Raw genomic sequence first — 17,687 nt, 5'->3', positions numbered from 1 at the left:
TCCTGGCGGTGACTGCGGTGCTGTGCAGCCTCTGTCCCTGCGTCTGACCTGGTCCTGGCGGTGACTGCGGTGCTGTGCAGCCTCTGTCCCTGCGTCTGACCTGATCCTGGCGGTGACTGTGGTGCTGTGCAGCCTCTGTCCCTGCGTTTGCCCTTTTCACTACCGCATCCCCATGGTGCTGGCGGAGTGAGGCTATAACGTCCGCGTCTCCTGCAGGTCCTCCTCAACTGGATTAACGATGTGCTGGTGGAGGAGAGGATCATTGTCAAGCAGCTGGAAGAAGACCTGTACGATGGCCAAGTGCTGCAGAAGCTCTTGGGTGAGTCCCCAGCAGGGACAGCTCTGTCCCACCCCCCATATCCCTGCAGCAGCCCGGGGCTGGACCAGGATTCTCTGCATAGTGACATTGGTCACAGGTCCTAGGAAGACATTAAAAGCTGCAGTGCACGCCTCCCAGGTGGTGCCCCCAGGCCCCAGGCTGTGGCTTCAGCGTCCTCTGTCCCCTCACTGTTTCTACAGAGCACCCAGCCATGGGGCAGCAGGAGGCACAATCTCCAGAGCTGCCTGCGGCTCCCCTCCTGTTGGGCTCAGGCCCACTTTGTGTCTCACCCCTCTCCACGACCCCCTTTCAACTTGAGCTCCTTCATCTCTGGATGGGAGGCAGCAGGAGGGAAGCGGGTCCCCAGCAACATTCTGTGAGTGAATGTGTCACCAAATACATTTTTTGTATACTAAAAATGCAAAAAATTAGCCAGGTGTGGTGGTACACACCGATAGTCCCAGCTACTTGAGAGGCTGAGGCAGGAGAATTGCTTGAACCTGGGAAGCGGAGGTTGCATTGAGCCAGGATCACGCCACTGCATTCCAGCCTGGGCGACAGAGCAAGAATCTGTCTCAAAAAAAAAAAAAAAAAAAAAAAAAGTGAGTTCCCACTGATACCTCTAATTCCAGTTCAATGCTACAAGTTTCTCCCTTACCTGTCAGCATTCTCTATTCCAATCTCCAGGGTAAACCTTGGTTCCAGAAATATATTTGCTGTTTACTCTGATTGCATATAAAATAGTGTCAGAATTACGGTATCAATACCTCCGTCAACTACAAACATGCTAAGTACAAGATATTTTTCCATTATTTTTTAAGTATATGATATATCCACCAAGAGTATATAGTCAGAATTCTGTGTTCAGAGCTTAGCTGAATTATCTCCTGTTCTAGTGGTCATGTCATCCATTTGATGTATAAATAATTTGTTTCTGTCTGTATTTAGTTTTTGGGTATATGTTTGCATTTACTTTTATTTAATATTACTTTTAAAAATATGAAGCATTTATGTGCTTCAAAAGTCAAAACTAGGGCCGGGCGCGGTGGCTCAAGCCTGTAATCCCAGCACTTTGGGAGGCCGAGGCGGGTGGATCACGAGGTCAAGAGATTGAGACCATCCTGGTCAACATGGTGAAACCCCGTCTCTACTAAAAATACAAAAAATTAGCTGGGCATGGTGGCACGTGCCTGTAATCCCAGCTACTCTGGAGGCTGAGGCAGGAGAATTGCCTGAACCCAGGAGGCAGAGGTTGCGGTGAGCCGAGATCGCGCCATTGCACTCCAGCCTGGGTAACAAGAGCGAAACTCCGTCTCAAAAAAAAAAAAAAAAAAAAAAGTCAAAACTGTGAAAATGACATACCTTGAAAGGTCTTGGCCACGTGTGATGGCTCAGCCTGATAATCCCAGCACTTTGAGGGACTGAGGCAGGAGGATCACTTGAGCCTAAGAGTTTGAGATCAACCTGGGCAACATAGTGGGACCTTGTCTCTACAAATTACCAGACGTGTTGATAGGCAACTGTAGTCCCAGCTGCTTGGGAGGCTGAGGCAGGAGGATTACTTGAGCCTGGGAGGTCGAGGCTGCAGTGAGCCATGATTGTCCCAATGCATTCAAGCCTTGGCAACAGAGAGAGCCTGGAGGCGGGGGGGACGACTCACTGCTTTTTCTCCCACCTGTACACTCTCAGGTAACCATTTTCAATGGATTCTGATTTTATCCTTATGTTTCTTTACAAAAATGTCTGTACACACACCTACTTATTTCCCTTTCGTTCCGTGCATGAAAGATGGTATACACGATACATTCTTTGACGCACCTTGCTTGTTTCACTTAATAATATTTTCTAGGAATCCTTCCATGTGGAGATCACCTTTCTTTTTCTTTATTGTTGCATAGTACTTCGCCGTGTGGCTGTTCCTTAGTTTATTTACCCAATCTCCTGTATTGAACATTTTTGTCATTTCCAGTATTTTTCTATCATCAATAATATTATGGGAATATCCTCATGCAGATGTTGAAGAAACTAGAATCATTGACCTCAAGTGTAATGAGTGGTTTCCTTGAGCTCACCGCTGCAGAGGAGGGAATTCCCAAATTGTGAGATGGGTCACCACTCACCTCTGGCTTTCCCAGGTCTGTTGTGCCTTGGTTGATCTTTTCTGTATCCACTTTCTGTGTTCTCTGGACTGTTGAGTGTGCAGACACGATGTAATATTTCTGTTAAAACAATGGTCCCTTGCTCCTGCAACATTGCAGTTTCTCTGCGTCACACAAATGCACTGACCACTAGATTTGGCATTTGGTTGGTCACTGGTGGCCCGGATGAGAGCAGTTTCAGTGCAGTGGTGAGGGTAACATCCTGATCGGGGAGGGCTCAGGGGCAGAGAACTGTGCCTTTGAGGTGCATGATTTTGAGAGGAAGAGAGAGGAAGGGAAGTGAGACTCTTGTCGCTGTGGCTCCTTTTCTTTTTGAGACAGGATCTTAGCCCATCACCCATGCTGGAGTGCAGTGGTGCAATCACGGCTCACTGCAGCGTCCACTTCCTGGGCTCAGGTGATTCTCCCACCTTAGGCTCCCGAATGGCTGGGAGTACAGGTGCTCACCATCATGCCTGACTAATTTTTTGTGCTTTTGGTAGATACGTGGCCTTGCCATGTTGCCCAGGTTGCTCTTGAACTCCTGGGCTCCAGCAATCCACGCACCTCAGCCTCCCAAAGTGCTGGGATTACAGCGTGAGCCACTGTGCCCATCCATAGTAGCTCCTTTTCATGTCTGTCCACCGGGCACCATCCAGGCTGCCTGCTGAAATCACGTGCGTGGCGCACTTGGCACTGCACCTGGCACAGGTCTGTCGTCAATAAGCAGGAGTTGCTATTGTTATCGTTGTCATTTTCTAAACAGACAAATAAAAGCCAAGAGCAGAGCTGAGGAGCGTCTGGCTCCCTGCTGGTCCCCCACCCACTCCAAGTCCCTCGGGTGACTGGCACATGGTAAATATTTGTTGATTAAGTCCATGAAGAAAGCCCTGCAGTTTCATTACCTATGCATATTGTGGGGTCCTCTTGCGGGAAATGAAAACGGGACAGATAGATGAGTATTTGTCTGGATTTCTGGTCTTCAGTGCCATCCACAGACTCGGGAAGGGACCAGCTATTTGCTGAACAATCTTTCAGTTCTCACAGAGTTCTGATATGTTTTCAGGTCCCAAAGTGCCTGTGACAGTGGCCTCGAGAACTCAGTGTCCCCTTGTACCTGGGATAGCACACCTCTTAAAGATCAGGAGGAGATTCCACCCGTGTCATCCCCAGCACTGGTGGACTCAGCAGATCCTGTGTCTGGGGTTTCTTTTCTGCTCAACCTCCCCTGCTTTGATGGACTGCACAGACAAGCCCCATCCTGGTGGAAGGGTCTCCCCATGGGCCATCCTGGAGGGTCATTCCTTCAGGGCAGGGCTGGTGACTGGGGTGGGATCGTGTTTTTCTGCACTGTTGAGACAGAGGAATGACTGCTGCAGGGGATAGGTGGACGGCGCAGGGGCTGCTGAAGGATGTGAGTGGGTAGGGGGGTAGGGCGTGGTTCAGGAGAGAGAGAGACTGGGGGAGCCCCTGCCGGAAAAACCCAGGGGTTCAGCATCGGTAGTTGCCTCTGGACAGAGTTTGCACACTCTGTACAAAGGGCTCTTACAGATCAGTTCTTGGAGGGAAACTTCCTGGGCTTGTGACAAGTGGTGGGTGGGGTGATGAGGTGCTAGGGAGGCCATGTCCCATAACTCACTCTGAAGGACACAGTGATGCTTGGACCACGCTGTGTGTCCTTATTCAGCTGGCCCTCAGGAAGTACACTTGGAGGGAAACATGCCTGTGTTTGTTTTGGTCACACATTCATTCATTCTTCATTTGTCTGGTGGATGAGTGTTCATTGGCTGACATGTGTTGGGTGGGTCTTGGCTCTGGAGACGCAGTCGGAAACAAGAGAGATGAGCCCCCTACCCCACCCCCGTCCACTCCACCAGCACACAGTCTAGCAGAGCGAAGAAAGGGAAGTATTATGGGGCAGGGTGGTTCCACCTGAGACGTAGATGTTTTAAGGGAGTGACAAGTGCTAGGAAGACAGTAACAGAAGACTGGGGGGTAGAGTGGTGGGTGGGGATGGGGCGAGCAATCCAGGGCAGCTCCTCTGGGGAGGCGACATCTGACCACACGTCTGCACAGTGAGCTTGGGAAGGGCGTTCCGGGCTGAGGCTGTAAAGCGAGAAAGAGCCTGCTGTCTTGGAGGGGCAGTGAAAGGAGGTGGAGGCGGGGCTGAGATGGCAGAGAGGGAGGGAGAGAGCCAAGAGAGGAGGCTGGGGCCAGATCTCATTGAGCCCTGCGAGACAATAGCCTTTGTTCCAGGTGATAGGAAGCCACTGGAGGTTTTGAATAGGGCTGTGACGTGGACTGGGTTAGAGTTTAAAAGGGCACTTGGGCTTCTGGGTGCAGGGTGCGTGGGGAGGAGAGTCAGGAGTTGGAGCTGAGAGGTCAGTCGGGACACCACTGCCACGGCCCAGGCATCTGATGAGGTGGCTCAGCCCCCAGAGTGGAAGGGCAGACATAGGGATGTTCTGTGCAGTTAAATTGTCAGAGGAATCAAGGCTGATGGCCAGGTTTGTGGCATGAGCGACTGGCAAATGGGAAGCTGTTGGGAGTAGGGTGGGAGGTGGAGAGGGTGCAGGTCTGTGTTGGACATGCTAGGGCTGAGATGCCTGCCCTCTTGGAGGTGATACTGGGCGGCTAAGCCTGGAATCCAGGCTGCAGTGTACATCTGAAGCCAGCAGCACTGAGCTGATGTTTAGTGCCATGGGACCACACGGTTTCATCACCTAGCGAGGGTGTTCCAGATTATGTTTGGCCAAATGCTAAATGGCCAAGAATTAACATCTATATTTGGCTAAGGTGAGAATCCCCATCTCAGAATGAGCTCCCATGATACAAGAATAAATCTGAAACGTTCATCAAGATGCATCATACTTATCACAGTTTTATTCTAAAAACATGAGGGGTCGAAGTTTTGATGTTTCGCATTGCAGTGTCAGTAGTCATGCCCACCCAGCACTGTTGGGTGCCAGTTGCTCTCAAGGTCTTCAAACCAGACATTTGTGTTGCTAGATGCTGTGACGCCTTCAACTGGGAAGGCTAGAGGAGCACATGGACCTTTGACTGATGCTGTCTGAAGGGATGCTCCTCACGTGAAGCCAGCCCTGGGTTGTCAGCCTTTCTCCCTCTCTGAGTGGTGGGTTATGGTAGAGACTCACCTCCTCTTTGACCTTGCATGTGAAGTTTTGGCTGTTGCTGGTGACGGCCCTCTGTTGAAACAGTCCCTCTGATTGGTACTTTGCTCCCTGCCGGAAGCAGATATGTTTTAGTATTTTCAGAAGCAAACCTGAGTGTTGTGTTCACTTTTTTGGGGGGTGGGATGGAATCTCGTCTGTCATCCAGGCTGGAATGTGGTGGCACAATCTTGGCTCGCTGCAACCTCCACCTCCCAGGTTCAAGCGATTCTCTGGCCTCAGCCTCCTGAGTAGCTGGGATTACAGGTGCATACCACCACGCCTGGCTAATTTTTGTAATTTTAGTAGAGACAGGATTTTGCCATATTGGTCAGGCTGGTCTTGAACTCCCGACTTCATGATCTGCCTGTCTCAGCCTCCCAAAGTGCTGGGATTACAGGTGTGAGCCACCACGCCTGGCCTGACTTTCATTTTTTATTTCTGAAGCTTTTGTCTGTACCTGTGGCTTCTCCCACGCAATCACTTGAAGCAGTATGTCCGCAAGCTCTGTGTCTGGCAGCCTGACCATGGAACCGACCCTCAGAATCTCAGGGCAGGTTCTGAATTTGTGTCTGCATCTCAGCCGTGGTTGCCTGTAGACAACACCAGTGCCTTCTGTGGAGTAGAATTGCAAGGGCATCTTTAAAGCCGGCATCCTCGCCTCTCCAGGTACATCCTTTTGGTTCCCTCTTCAGTTAGCCCTGGCAAATGCAGCGCCTACTCCAGAGTTGCTGTGATTGTCCGTGAGCTGTGTTATCCATAAAGTATAACATGAGGCTTCCTTTGGATCAAGCAGCCTTTTTCTTGTGGAATAGCTGCTGTCCCAACTTGTTTGAATAATTGCATAAGCACTTGAGAAGGCAGTTCTAAAATCTCTTGAGTATCAAGTGGTTTGACATATTAACACCACTTTTTTTTTAACCGAAAAAAAGAACAGTGGATGAGAATATTCAGATAGTAACAGAACATCAAAATGTCTTGGCTGGTTTTGTGAACACTGTTCGACTGAAAATACGTAATATGCTACTCATGTGATATACTATTGATGTGATAGGACTGATGTGGTCACCTGATCCTTAAGCCCCGGGATGCCAGGAATGACCATGGTGTAGGCATTCAGTTCTTTGGCTTTCCAAAGGCAGAAGCCCAAACCAAACAGGAGATTTGGGCTGAAAACCAAGGCGGAAGCTAACTTTTGTGCATCTGTGGTAGAGAAGAGGTCTGAGGACTGGGCCTGGGCTGTCAGCTGTTCATGGTCAGGAAGAGGAAGTTCCGGCAAAGGAGTCTGATAGGGGTCAGTCGTGATGGGGGGGAGCCAGAGGAATGTTGCATTTGGGAGGGGTAGACGAGGTGTTTCTAGGAGGTGGGAGGGAGTGAGAGGAAGAGAGTGGGAACAGATCCCTGGTTTGGCCATGTGAAAATTGCCTAGGAGTACCACCATGCCTGGCTAATTTTTATAATTTTAGTAGAGACAGGGTTTTGCCATATTGGTCAGGCTGGTCTCGAACTCCTGACTTGTACTCCTCTCCAGAGGAGTCCTTTTTCATTTTCTGGTCTTGAGATAGGTCTCACTCTATTGCCCAGGCTGTAGTACAGTGGTGTGATCACAGCTCACTACAGCCTCGACCTCTTAGGTTTGGATGATCTTCCTACCTCAGCCTCCCTGGGTAGCCGGGACCACAGATGCATACCACCACACCCAGATAATTTTTGCTTTTTTTTTCTTTTGTAGAGTTAGGGTTTTGCCATGTTGCCCAGGCTAGTCTTGAACTCCTGGGCTCAAACGATCCTCCCACTTTGGCCTCCCCAAAGTGCGGGGATCACAGGCATGAGCCACTGCACCCAGCCGAGCCCCTCTTCTTGAAAGTAGATTCTGGAAGCAGCTGCCAAGTTCTCTGCCACATACCAGGTTTCTAGGGGTGTAGCTCCCCTGTGTTTGCAGTGCAGCTCTCAAAGTAGACTGCATGTGGCCAGAGTGAGGTGCTCACCCTGGGGGAACTCCTCTGGCTGTCGCTCTCCTGCTGCTCACTCATGGGTATGCCCTCTCCTTATGAAGATCAGGTCCTTCCTCACATGTGTACCCAGCCCCACATGTGGCCATCACCCAGGGTCACCTGCTACGTGGGAGAATCCTTCTCAGCTTTCTGTGTGTCTTTTTGTGCAGGGAAGATAGGGGTCCTGGCCATGACAGAGCCCTGAGCGGCTCCTTCAGCCCCTGTCAGTGGTCACAGTGATGTCTGGTGATGCAGGTGGCCATGTACCATATTCTCTGCTGTGCAGGAGTCACCCAAGACCCAGCCTATGGCAGCACGCGGGCATGGCCTGTCTCTCTGGTCTCTGTTGCAGGCTGTTTCCACCACCAAATTCATATGTTGAACCAGGCAAGACATTTTGATGCTCTGTTACTATCTGAATTCTACATGTGGGGCCCACCCATGGGACCTCATTTTACCTTAACTGCCTCTTTAAATACAGGCACATAGGCCGGGTGCGGTGGCTCACGCCTGTAATCCCAACACTTTGGGAGGCCGAGGCAGGTGGATCACCTGAGGTCAGGAGTTCAAGACCAGACCGGTCAACATGGTGAAACCCTGTCTCTACTAAAAATACAAAAAATTAGTCAGGCATGGTGGCAGGCACCGTAATCCCAGCTACTTGGGAGGTTGAGGCAGGAGAATCACGTGAACCCGGAAGGTTGCCGTGAGCTGAGATCATGCCACTGCACTCCAGTCTGCGTGGCAAAAGTAGAAATGCTGTCTCAAAAAAAAAAAAAAGAAAAAAATACAGGCGCATTGCAAGGTATGAGAGCCTCACCCCCTAGGAGAGACGGGCAGCCTGGCTGGCCCCCACTGGCCCTGCTACCAGCCAGCCCTGCAGGTGAACCTCAGAATGTGACTGTTTAAGGAGGTAATAGGCTGGGTGCAGTGGCCCACGCCTGTAATCCCAGCACTTTGGGAGGCCGAGGTGGGCGGATCACTTGAGGTCAGGAGTTTGAGACCAGCCTGACCAACATGGCAAAACCCCGACTCTACTAAAAATACAAAAATTACCCAGGCATGGTGGCAGACGCCTGTAATCACAGCTACTGGGGAGGCTGAGACAGGAGAATCGCTTGAACCTGGGAAGCGGACGTTGCAATGAGCTGAGATGGTGCCATTGCACTCCAGATGGCATCACTCCTGGGCGACTAGAGTGAAATTCCATCTGAAAAAAAAAAAAAAAAAGAGGTAATGAAGGTAAAATGAGGCCATATGAGTGGGCCCTAATCCAATATGTCTAGGTTCCTATAAAAAGAGATCAGGACACAGACACGCACAGAGGGAGACCGAGTGAGGACACAGGAAGGAGAGGGCAGCCATCTACAAGCCAGGAGAGGGGCCTCAGAAGGGTCCGCTCTGCTGGTGTCTTGGTCGTGGACTTCTGGCCTCCAGAGCTGGGACATACATCTCTGTTGTTGAAGCCACACGCTTCGTTACAACAGCCCAGGCAACCCAATCCATTGTCCTCCACTCCTCTGCCGACTCCTCTTCCTCCACCCTGAGTGACGTGGCCGTGTTCTGTCTGCAGGGCTGCATGGTGGCAGCTGCAACGGGGGCACGTCAGGCCCCCCATCTCCCTGGTGTTTGAGGCTGTGCGACCACCCAGCTCTGTGCCATTCTCTCTCTCTCCTTCCTTCTCCAGGCTGCCCTGCCCTGCCCTGTCGGATAGTTGAACACCTGTGGGACCTACTTGCTCTCCACTTCCAGGGTGCGAATTCAGACAGACAGCTGTGGATGACTCAGCGAGGAGCTGTTAGATCCAGATGGAGGGAAATCAGATGAATAAGCGGGGATCGTTTCCACTCCCCTGCAGGATGCGCTTTGTCGGGCTGCTTTGTTCCCTCTCTTACAGTCACTGCCACCCAATCTGATGTTATTTACGGGTGTCTCTCTCCACTAGGGACCTCTGTTATCTGCCGTTTCCAGCACCTAGGACAGTGCCTGTCACACAGTGGTGCCCAGTCCCTCTCTGTGAGCCAGCAAATAAATGATTGAAGGTGTGTTCTGAGCCCAGCAAACCTTGCTGTAGAATTGTATTGTCCTGAAAGGGATACCAAAGCTGTTTGTTTTCCAATTGAGAAAAGGGAGGCTGTTGGGGAGATAATGCTGAAGACTTGGGGGCCTCCAGCTAAAATGATTTAAACGGAACTTTGCCCTGGGAATCACTTGCAAAACAGAAACCCCATTTGTGACCAGCCTGGACTTGATTGCTGTCATGATCGCCCGTCAGTGCTGGCGTCACTGACAGCAGCTGTGTATGGAAGGCTCCATGCTGAGAGCTTGCAGTCACCCTCCCAGAAAACCATCTCATGATGCTCTGTGATGTTGCTTTTGTCGTTTTGCAGAGGGGATCTATCAGTAAAGACAGGAGTCTTAGAATCGAAGACTAGCAGGGAAGCTGGGGGTCCTTCCTGCCGTGTGGCCCTGCAGCAGGCGTGGGGTGGGGCGCTGGTGGCCAGCACCCCTGCCAGCACCTACTGCTATCAAAAGGGAAATTGAAGGAGGTGCGGGCCTGGCTGGAGCTCAGTCTCAGTAATTGAATCTAGACGAAATGTGACAGTTCTTGTCCGCGCTCCTCCAGATTGCTTCCTGCCCATTCTTGGTAATAAAGTCGTCGCCTGCTCTGTGAATATCTAATCTAACTTCCTATTGTGGTGTCAGAATGTTAGAGAAACAGGAATTGGAGCCTCAGGTGTGTGGGGAGGCAGAGGCAGCTTCTAAGACCGTTTCTATTATTGCTATTATCTCTATCAGTCCTCTCCCTTCCGGGACCCACTGGGACAGTCTCCTTCTCACCTGCTGACCCCCACTCTAGGTCTTCCCGGGTAACCCCCTTGCCTCTCAACTGCATCTCGAATTACGTTTTTCCCATTTTGTATGCATGGAATGTTCCCGAGTATAACACCCACAGTTTTATCCTTAACTCTTCTTCCCTTTCCAATCTGGAGTCATTCTCTAAGAAAGATGAGTGACCTGAAAGCTCAGAGTTCCATGGCTCAACATCTCAAGATGCCTCCATGGCCACATGGTAACTGGCCCTGCTTCGGGGACCTCCTTGCAGCCAGGGTCCTGGTGGTTCCGCCAGCTAGATCCTTCCCTTCCCCCTGCCTCCCTCCCCCGCTTCTTCCCTCCCTCCATCCTTCCCCCCCTCCCTCCCTTCCTTCCTTCTTCCCTTTCTCCCTCCCTTCCTTCTTTCCTTCCTTCCTTCCTTCCTTCTTTCTTGACAAGGTCTCACTCTATTGCCTAGGCTGGAGTGTAGTGGCACAATTTCGGCTCACTGCAACCTCTGCCTTGTGGATTCAACTGATTCTCCTGCCACAGGTGCGCACCAGCACACCCAGCTAATTTTCGTTTTTTTTTTTAGTAGAGATGGGGTTTTACCATATTGGTCAGGCTGGTCTTGAACTTCTGGCTTCAGGTGATCCACCCATCTCAGCCTCCCAAAGTGCTGGGATTACAGGTGTGAGCCACCACACCTGGCCCTCCCAGCATTTTCCGACCCTCTCCTCTTGTCTTTCTCATTGCAGAAAAACTGGCAGGATGCAAGCTGAATGTGGCTGAGGTGACACAGTCAGAAATAGGGCAGAAACAGAAGCTGCAGACGGTGCTGGAAACAGTACATGACCTGCTGCGACCCCGTGGCTGGGCGCTCCGGTGGAGTGTGGACTGTGAGTTCCATGCCACGGGGCGGGGGTGGGGTGGGGGGTGGGAGCGTCTGCAGGGAGCCTGTCCTTTCGACATTCGTCATCCACATTTGTCATCATCATCCCATCTGGCCTTGCATCTTAAAACTGGGTTCATCTCCCTGCTCTGTGAGAGGTAGCATTGCAGGGGAGGGAACGGGAGTAGGGTTAGGGAGCTCCGAGGAAAGGGACCTGGTCAGGCCGAAACTCTCCACCCTCCCCAGGCTGCAGAGGAGAGAGGCATTGTTTCTGGCTAGGTGGATCAGAGGGACTTTGAGAGAGGGAAGCAGCCTTGAGGGGTTCTTGATGGGACTCAACTCCAAATACCACTGGCAGCGTCACCCAGTGGGCTGTTTGCCTGTGACCCTCTGGAATGTGTCCCAGAGTGGGCTGGCATTAGGAGGGGTGACATCACGGTATTCCCCAGAGAAGACATGAACCTGGAAGGTGAAAGACTAAGCCAGAAGAAGGTGGAAAGTTCTCCTCTGTCTTGCCCACTCCTTCCCCACCTCCTTCCCCTTGAAGCAGGGCCCTCAGGGTGTGGCTTCAGGACTCTCTGTGCTGGGCCAGAGGTCTCTGTGCTTCAGTGAGATGGGCCCTCAGCAGTGGGCAGGAGGCCCTGGAGCCTGGCGCTGCACCTGGTTTCTCGGCATCGAGACTTTGGGCAGACCCAGGCTGCCTCGTGGGTTGCTGGGCCTGTGGGTGGGGAATCGGGTGCCTTGTAAGCTCTGAAGCCCTCACAGGAGAAGTGGTGATGATGAGCAAACCTGAGTCCGCGTGCTGAGGAAGAGGGAGGAGGGACTCAGGCATGGCTGATGTCTAATGTCCCCAGAGCCATGTCTGCCCTTGGCAGCCTACCCTAGTTGGGAGCGTTCATCGCTTAGAGTGAGCCCTTTTGTAGCACCAGAGAAAGTAACATGCATCCTTGTGAAGGGGTACATGGCCGTGACCTGCTTCCCATGATCTTTTCCCTTTTGTGCTAATTTTACTACGCTGTTCCTTCCTTCTCCTCATCCCTGCCCAATTTACGGCTTTTAAGAACAAAATTGTGCTTCTAAAAGTGGTTGCACAGGTCGCCTCAGGCCAAGAGGAAAGGAGGCATTGAAACTAGAAATGGATTCACCCAGGTTACACATCAGCCATCTTCATTCGTCCATGTTTCGGTCCGTCCTTGCCTCGCTGGGGTCTCATTTAGATGCTGCGTGTCTCTGTTGGCTTCTGTATGTGGGTTCAGGTTCCTGTCTGACCCAATCTAAAGCATCCCCCTTCCTCCTCCCTCCCACAGCGATTCACGGGAAGAACCTGGTGGCCATCCTCCACCTGCTAGTTTCCCTGGCCATGCACTTCAGGGCCCCCATCCGCCTTCCTGAGCATGTGACCGTGCAGGTGGTGGTGGTTCGGGTGAGTATAACCGAGTGATCAGCCTGTCTGTAATACCGCCGGAGAGGCAAGGTCTTCTTCCTCCTGTGGCTTTCCTGCCCTCCCCGCTGTTTCCCCCTCCCCGCAAGAGGCTACCTTCTGTTTTTCCCTTTTGACAACATGTGCATCTCACCCTGGCTCCGAGATAAATGATTAGAATGGGAACAATGGCATTGATTTGATGAGAGGCAGAGGCATGAGGGTGTTGAGGTTTAATTTTCCACAGTTTTGAAAAGAACATTCATTTCTCTCCAAAGGCAACTGGTTGGAATTCAATCCCCTTGAATGTGCTTATTACTCATTGGAGGAGGTTGGCCCTGCGGGATGAAACAGACACCCAGATTAAAGCTGCTTTGCATTTGCTGGGGATTGTTCATCATGCCCCATTATCTCTTTTTTTGGGTTCATTTCTCTTGATTCGTTTGGAGAAATGGAACCAGGACCCAGGTCCTTCTAACAGAGGGTGAGGTAGAGTCACCTTTCTCTTGCTGTTTCTTTTATGTTTAGGTTTTTATTTATTTATTTTTTATTTATTTATTTTTGGGACAGAGCCTTGCTCTGTAGCCCAGGCTGGAGTGCAGTGGCACAGTCTCGGCTCACTGCAACCTCCGCCTCCTAGGTTCGACGGATTCTCCTGCCTCAGCCTCCTGAGTAGCTGAGATTACAGGCATCCACCATCATGCCCAGCTAATTTTTGTATTTTCAGTAGAGATGGGGTTTCACCATGTTGGTCAGGCTGGTTTTGAACTTCTAAACTCGTGATTCGCCCGCCTCAGCCTCCCAAAGTACTGGGGTTACAGGTGTGAGCTACCGTGCCCGGCTATTTTTTATATTTTATTTTTTGAGACAGGGTTCCACTGTGTCACCCAGGATGGAGTACCATGGTGCAGTCACAGGTGACTGCAGCCTCAACCTCTTGGGCTCAAGCGATCCTCCCACCTCAGCCTCCCAAGTAGCTAGAACTACAGACACAGGCCACCACACCGGGCTAATTTTAAATTATTGTAGAGATAGGGTCTTGCTATGTTGCCCAGGCTGGCCTCAAACTCCTGGGCTCAAGCAATCCTCCCATCTCGGCCTCCCAAAGTGCTGTTATGATGGGCAGGAGCTGCCGTGCCTGGACTTGTTTCCCGCACACTTAAGTGGACAGTCGCTGCATAGGGTTCATGTGCGCAGTTTCCCTAGTAAATGTGCACTGCGCGTCTGCCATCCTCCAAGCACTCAGCATAGGCTGCCGAGGCAGGAAAGGAGAAACACGCTTGGGGTCTGCGGGGACGTCCACTGCTGCCAGAGTTGAGGTCACGCTGGAAACTTGGACGCCTCCGTGTTTATTTGACTCGAGACATCTGGCTCCACTTTCCTCTGGCTTTTAAACTTCTCAGTCCCGTGGTCTCTGTGGTCCGGGAGGACCTGGCTGTGGCCGTGTTTTCCGAACCCATTCTGACCGCTCTGTCACCCTGGGAGCTTGGTCTTGACCCGACGGGAATGCCCGTCTCTGGCATCAGGCGAGGGCCACCTCATGTTGCTGTAATTTTCCTTCCTAAGGTGGATGTTTGTGGTTGGTGGTGGTGACTCAGGACCTCGGGGTCCGTTCCTATTCCCCTTATCTTGGCCACGGGTTCACAGGCAGCCGTCCTGGAAAGGCTTCCCTAGGGTACACGGGGATGTGGTTCCCAACCTTACCTACATCAGCCCGGGGCCCCAGGAGCCCTGTGCAGCCTCCAAAACCCCAGTATTTCCTTTCAGCCTTGCACTTGGGGCCAAGATAATCATTGGGGTTTGCAGCAAGTTTGAACCAGGAAAGCACTTGTGGTGCTTCCTGCCGTAACTAGGGTTAGAGAAGTGTTGTTTGGACCATCACAGTGGAATAAAACGAGAAGCCAGGGGTCCTGTGAACTGGGCCATGACTCCCCAGACCCTAAAGCTGCCTTCTGTCTTCCCTGCAGCCTCCTCTGAGCTTCCTCAGGGGACCCCTTATCAACTCAAGACAGGGTGATGCAAGGGATGTTGCATTTCCTGGGCGGGAAGGAAGGAAGGGAAGGGCCTTATTTGCTGCCTGGCCACATGGCTTTGGGCTGATCACCTGCTGTTGGAAATAGATGTTGGAAATAGATGCTCAGTGCCACAAAGAAAAATGAGCACCGAGACACAGGATCAGCACGCAGTTTTTACTTTCTGGACTGCAGGAAGGGCACTCTCGGGTTTTAGTTTAGATTGTGAGGCCTGGCTCCAGCCGAGAGAGATTAGACACAGCAGTGAGCACAACCCCAAATGTGTAAGGAATACATTTGTCTGTTTTCCTTTGCTCATTGTACTGCCGTGGCAAGATGGCTGGTGCCACCAAGCATCTATTTCCAACACTTGCCTTTGATGAGCTCCAGTGCTTTCCCCCATAAAATCAAGATTTTACTATAAACCTTTAAAACATCCAGCTTTATGTCTCCAGTCCCTAGACGTGGGCCCAGCACCTGGTGGGTGGGTGCCTCATGCATGCCTGGTCTGTGACTAAGTGGATACAGTCTCTCTGGACCATCCTCGGCAGACCCTCCTGAGAATCAGAGTTGTTCCGTAACCAGCACCTTCCCTGAGTGTTCGCTGGAGGCCAAGCTCTGGAAAGGGATGGAAGCCCAGATCTTGGTGGTGTCCATGGTGGGCTGGCCCAGTGGAAAGTGAGTTCCCGGTCCCTTGAGGGGTTCAGCGGTGCTTGGATCAGCTACCCAGCTCTACCTGGAGCTCCCGTGAGAGGTGGGCTGCCGCCCCCACTGTCACCACTGCCATGCCCCCACTTGCCAGCATCATTGCTTTTTTATACCTGTCATGCTCTGGGAGAAGTGTGACCTGTACTCTGTCAGTTTCCTAGGGCAGTGGTAACAAAGTGCCACAAAGCTGGTGGCTTAAAACAGCAGGCATTTATTCTCCTGCAATTATGGAGGCCAAAAGTTTGAAATCAAGACATCGTCAGAGCAGTATGTCCTTCCTCACGCCTCCTCCTCTAGGAGAGGGGTCTTCCTGCCTCCTCCAGCTCCTGATGGTGCCCATCGTTCCTTGGTGTTCTTGGCTTGCGGCCGCAGCTCTCCAGACTCTGCGTCCGTCATCACATGGCCTCCTCCCTCTGTCTGTTTCTGTGTCTATTTCTCCTTCTAATAAGGATGTGAGTCATACTGGATTAAGGTGGGGCTCACCATAATCATTGCAGCCTCATCTGAGCTGGTATCTGCAAAAACCCTTATTTCCAAATGAGGTCAAGTGCTGAGGTCCATGGTGTGTATGAACTTTGGGGGACCCTTTTCAGTCCCGTGCATACATGGTCGCAGGGGGTGTTCTCTGTTACTTATGTTCCTTCCAATTGTGAGCCTCATCTCTCCTGGCTGCAAAGTGTAGAGGATCCCTTTGGGGAATCCTGACCTGGGGTGTTTCTCCTGAGACCTACCCAAATGCCAGCTCTCAGGGCCATGGGGAGACCAGAGGGTGGGGAGGAGGATGGGGACAGGTTGTGGCCACTGAAAGGCACCCTGCCCAGGGTCCCCTGCTGTGCCCCGACCAAGGCCCGGCATGCATGTTCAGCAGCACCCCTCCTCCGTGGCTCTCTTCTCAGAGGGTCTCCGGCCCCGCAGCTTCACCCGCCCCGTCGGTGCATCCTTTCTCATCCCTCCACTGCCTGATTTTGTGTTTGTTTATGCCGGGGTTTTCAGAAGCGGGAAGGCCTGCTGCATTCCAGCCACATCTCTGAGGAGCTGACCACAACCACAGAGTAAGTGGACGCCTGCCCTGCCCTTCCAGGCCATGCTGCTCTGAGCGAGCTGGACCCCGGGCTGCCACTTCAGCCAGGGATGCCAGCGCACGTGGGGCTGCTCCTGGTCCACGCCCCTTCACTTTAGCATGTGATTCTCATGCTGCTTCCTATCCCAGCTCTCCCTCTGCACACTTCCTTCAGAGCTTTGAACATTAGAGCGGAGTTACCTTCCACAGCCTTTGAATTTTTCATTCCTTATCTTAAAAGGTGAGCTTTAAAAATGTTCAAGCTGGGGCAGGCGGAATGAGAGTTCAGGACGGTTAGAGAGACCCATTGTCTCCGTTCGTTTATTTGTCTACATTAGCCCTGTCAGAGGTGGGAGCTGCATGTTTAAACCAGAACTTTCCTTTGACAGACACGGCTAAGCCATCTCTTATCTCTGAGAGAAAGCCAGGGGGCAGGTGTTCAGAAGTCCAAAAGGCTTCGAATCTATTGAAAATAGCAAATCAAACAATAAATATCTGTGGTGTGTGGTTTTAAGGACCCCTTGTGATAACCTGTTAAGGGTCTTTAGAATTCACCGCATTTGTGCCTCTTGACTAAACCTGTTTCAGATGAAACAGAACATTTAAAAATTGATTGTCTCAGCTAATCCATCAGCTAAGTTCACAGAGTGATTAATTACTGTGTTGTGAATTCATGGATGGTATTTCAAAAATTGGAGCTGACACAGGAAACCACTCGTGGCTTGCAAGCTGTCAGGGAAGATGATGGGATGGTGGAGTGCAGGCTGACGCATGTGCGGAGGCCGGTGAAGAGGCCTCGCAGTCTGCCCCAGGCCCGGGAAGGGAACAGGGAGAGCTGGAGGAGGGGAGGAGGAGACTGTGGTTCTGTGCCCGGCACAGTGGGCCTTTGGCAGCAGCTCTGCCTGTTCAGCAATAGGAGAAGGGCTGCTTGTGAGGAACTGGGATTGGGCTGGTGTCTTACTGTTTATTGTTGTGTAACAAATCACCCCCAAAGCTGAGTGACTTAAAACAACATCTGTTTCATTTGCTGCTCACAATTCTGTGGATCAGCAATCTGGGCTGGGCTCAGCTGGGCGGCTCTTCAGCCAGTCTCACCTGGGGTTGCTCATGTGATGCAGACACCTGAAGGCTGGATGGAGGCTGGGGAGGCTTCTCGGCCT

At 51.7% G+C, this 17,687-nt stretch overlaps 1 protein-coding gene across 2 annotated transcripts in view; it reads left to right on the top strand.

The window, feature by feature from the left end:
• PARVB (parvin beta) overlaps positions 1-17,687 on the top strand; it is a 144,786-nt gene that overhangs the window by 90,929 nt on the left and 36,170 nt on the right. For both annotated transcript variants that reach the window (XM_017529509.2, XM_017529511.2), the window contains exons 4-7: positions 217-319; positions 11,194-11,334; positions 12,635-12,750; positions 16,461-16,519. In XM_017529509.2, coding sequence (XP_017384998.1) covers positions 217-319; positions 11,194-11,334; positions 12,635-12,750; positions 16,461-16,519 — 419 coding nt within the window. The remainder of the gene's footprint in view (positions 1-216; positions 320-11,193; positions 11,335-12,634; positions 12,751-16,460; positions 16,520-17,687) is intronic.

The sequence above is a fragment of the Cebus imitator genome, unplaced genomic scaffold, assembly GCF_001604975.1.
Source record: "Cebus imitator isolate Cc_AM_T3 unplaced genomic scaffold, Cebus_imitator-1.0 Scaffold59, whole genome shotgun sequence".
In the NCBI taxonomy this organism is placed as follows: domain Eukaryota; kingdom Metazoa; phylum Chordata; class Mammalia; order Primates; family Cebidae; genus Cebus; species Cebus imitator.
The sequence above is the reverse complement of the archived record's forward strand: the minus strand, read 5'-3'. Positions and strand labels throughout refer to the sequence as shown.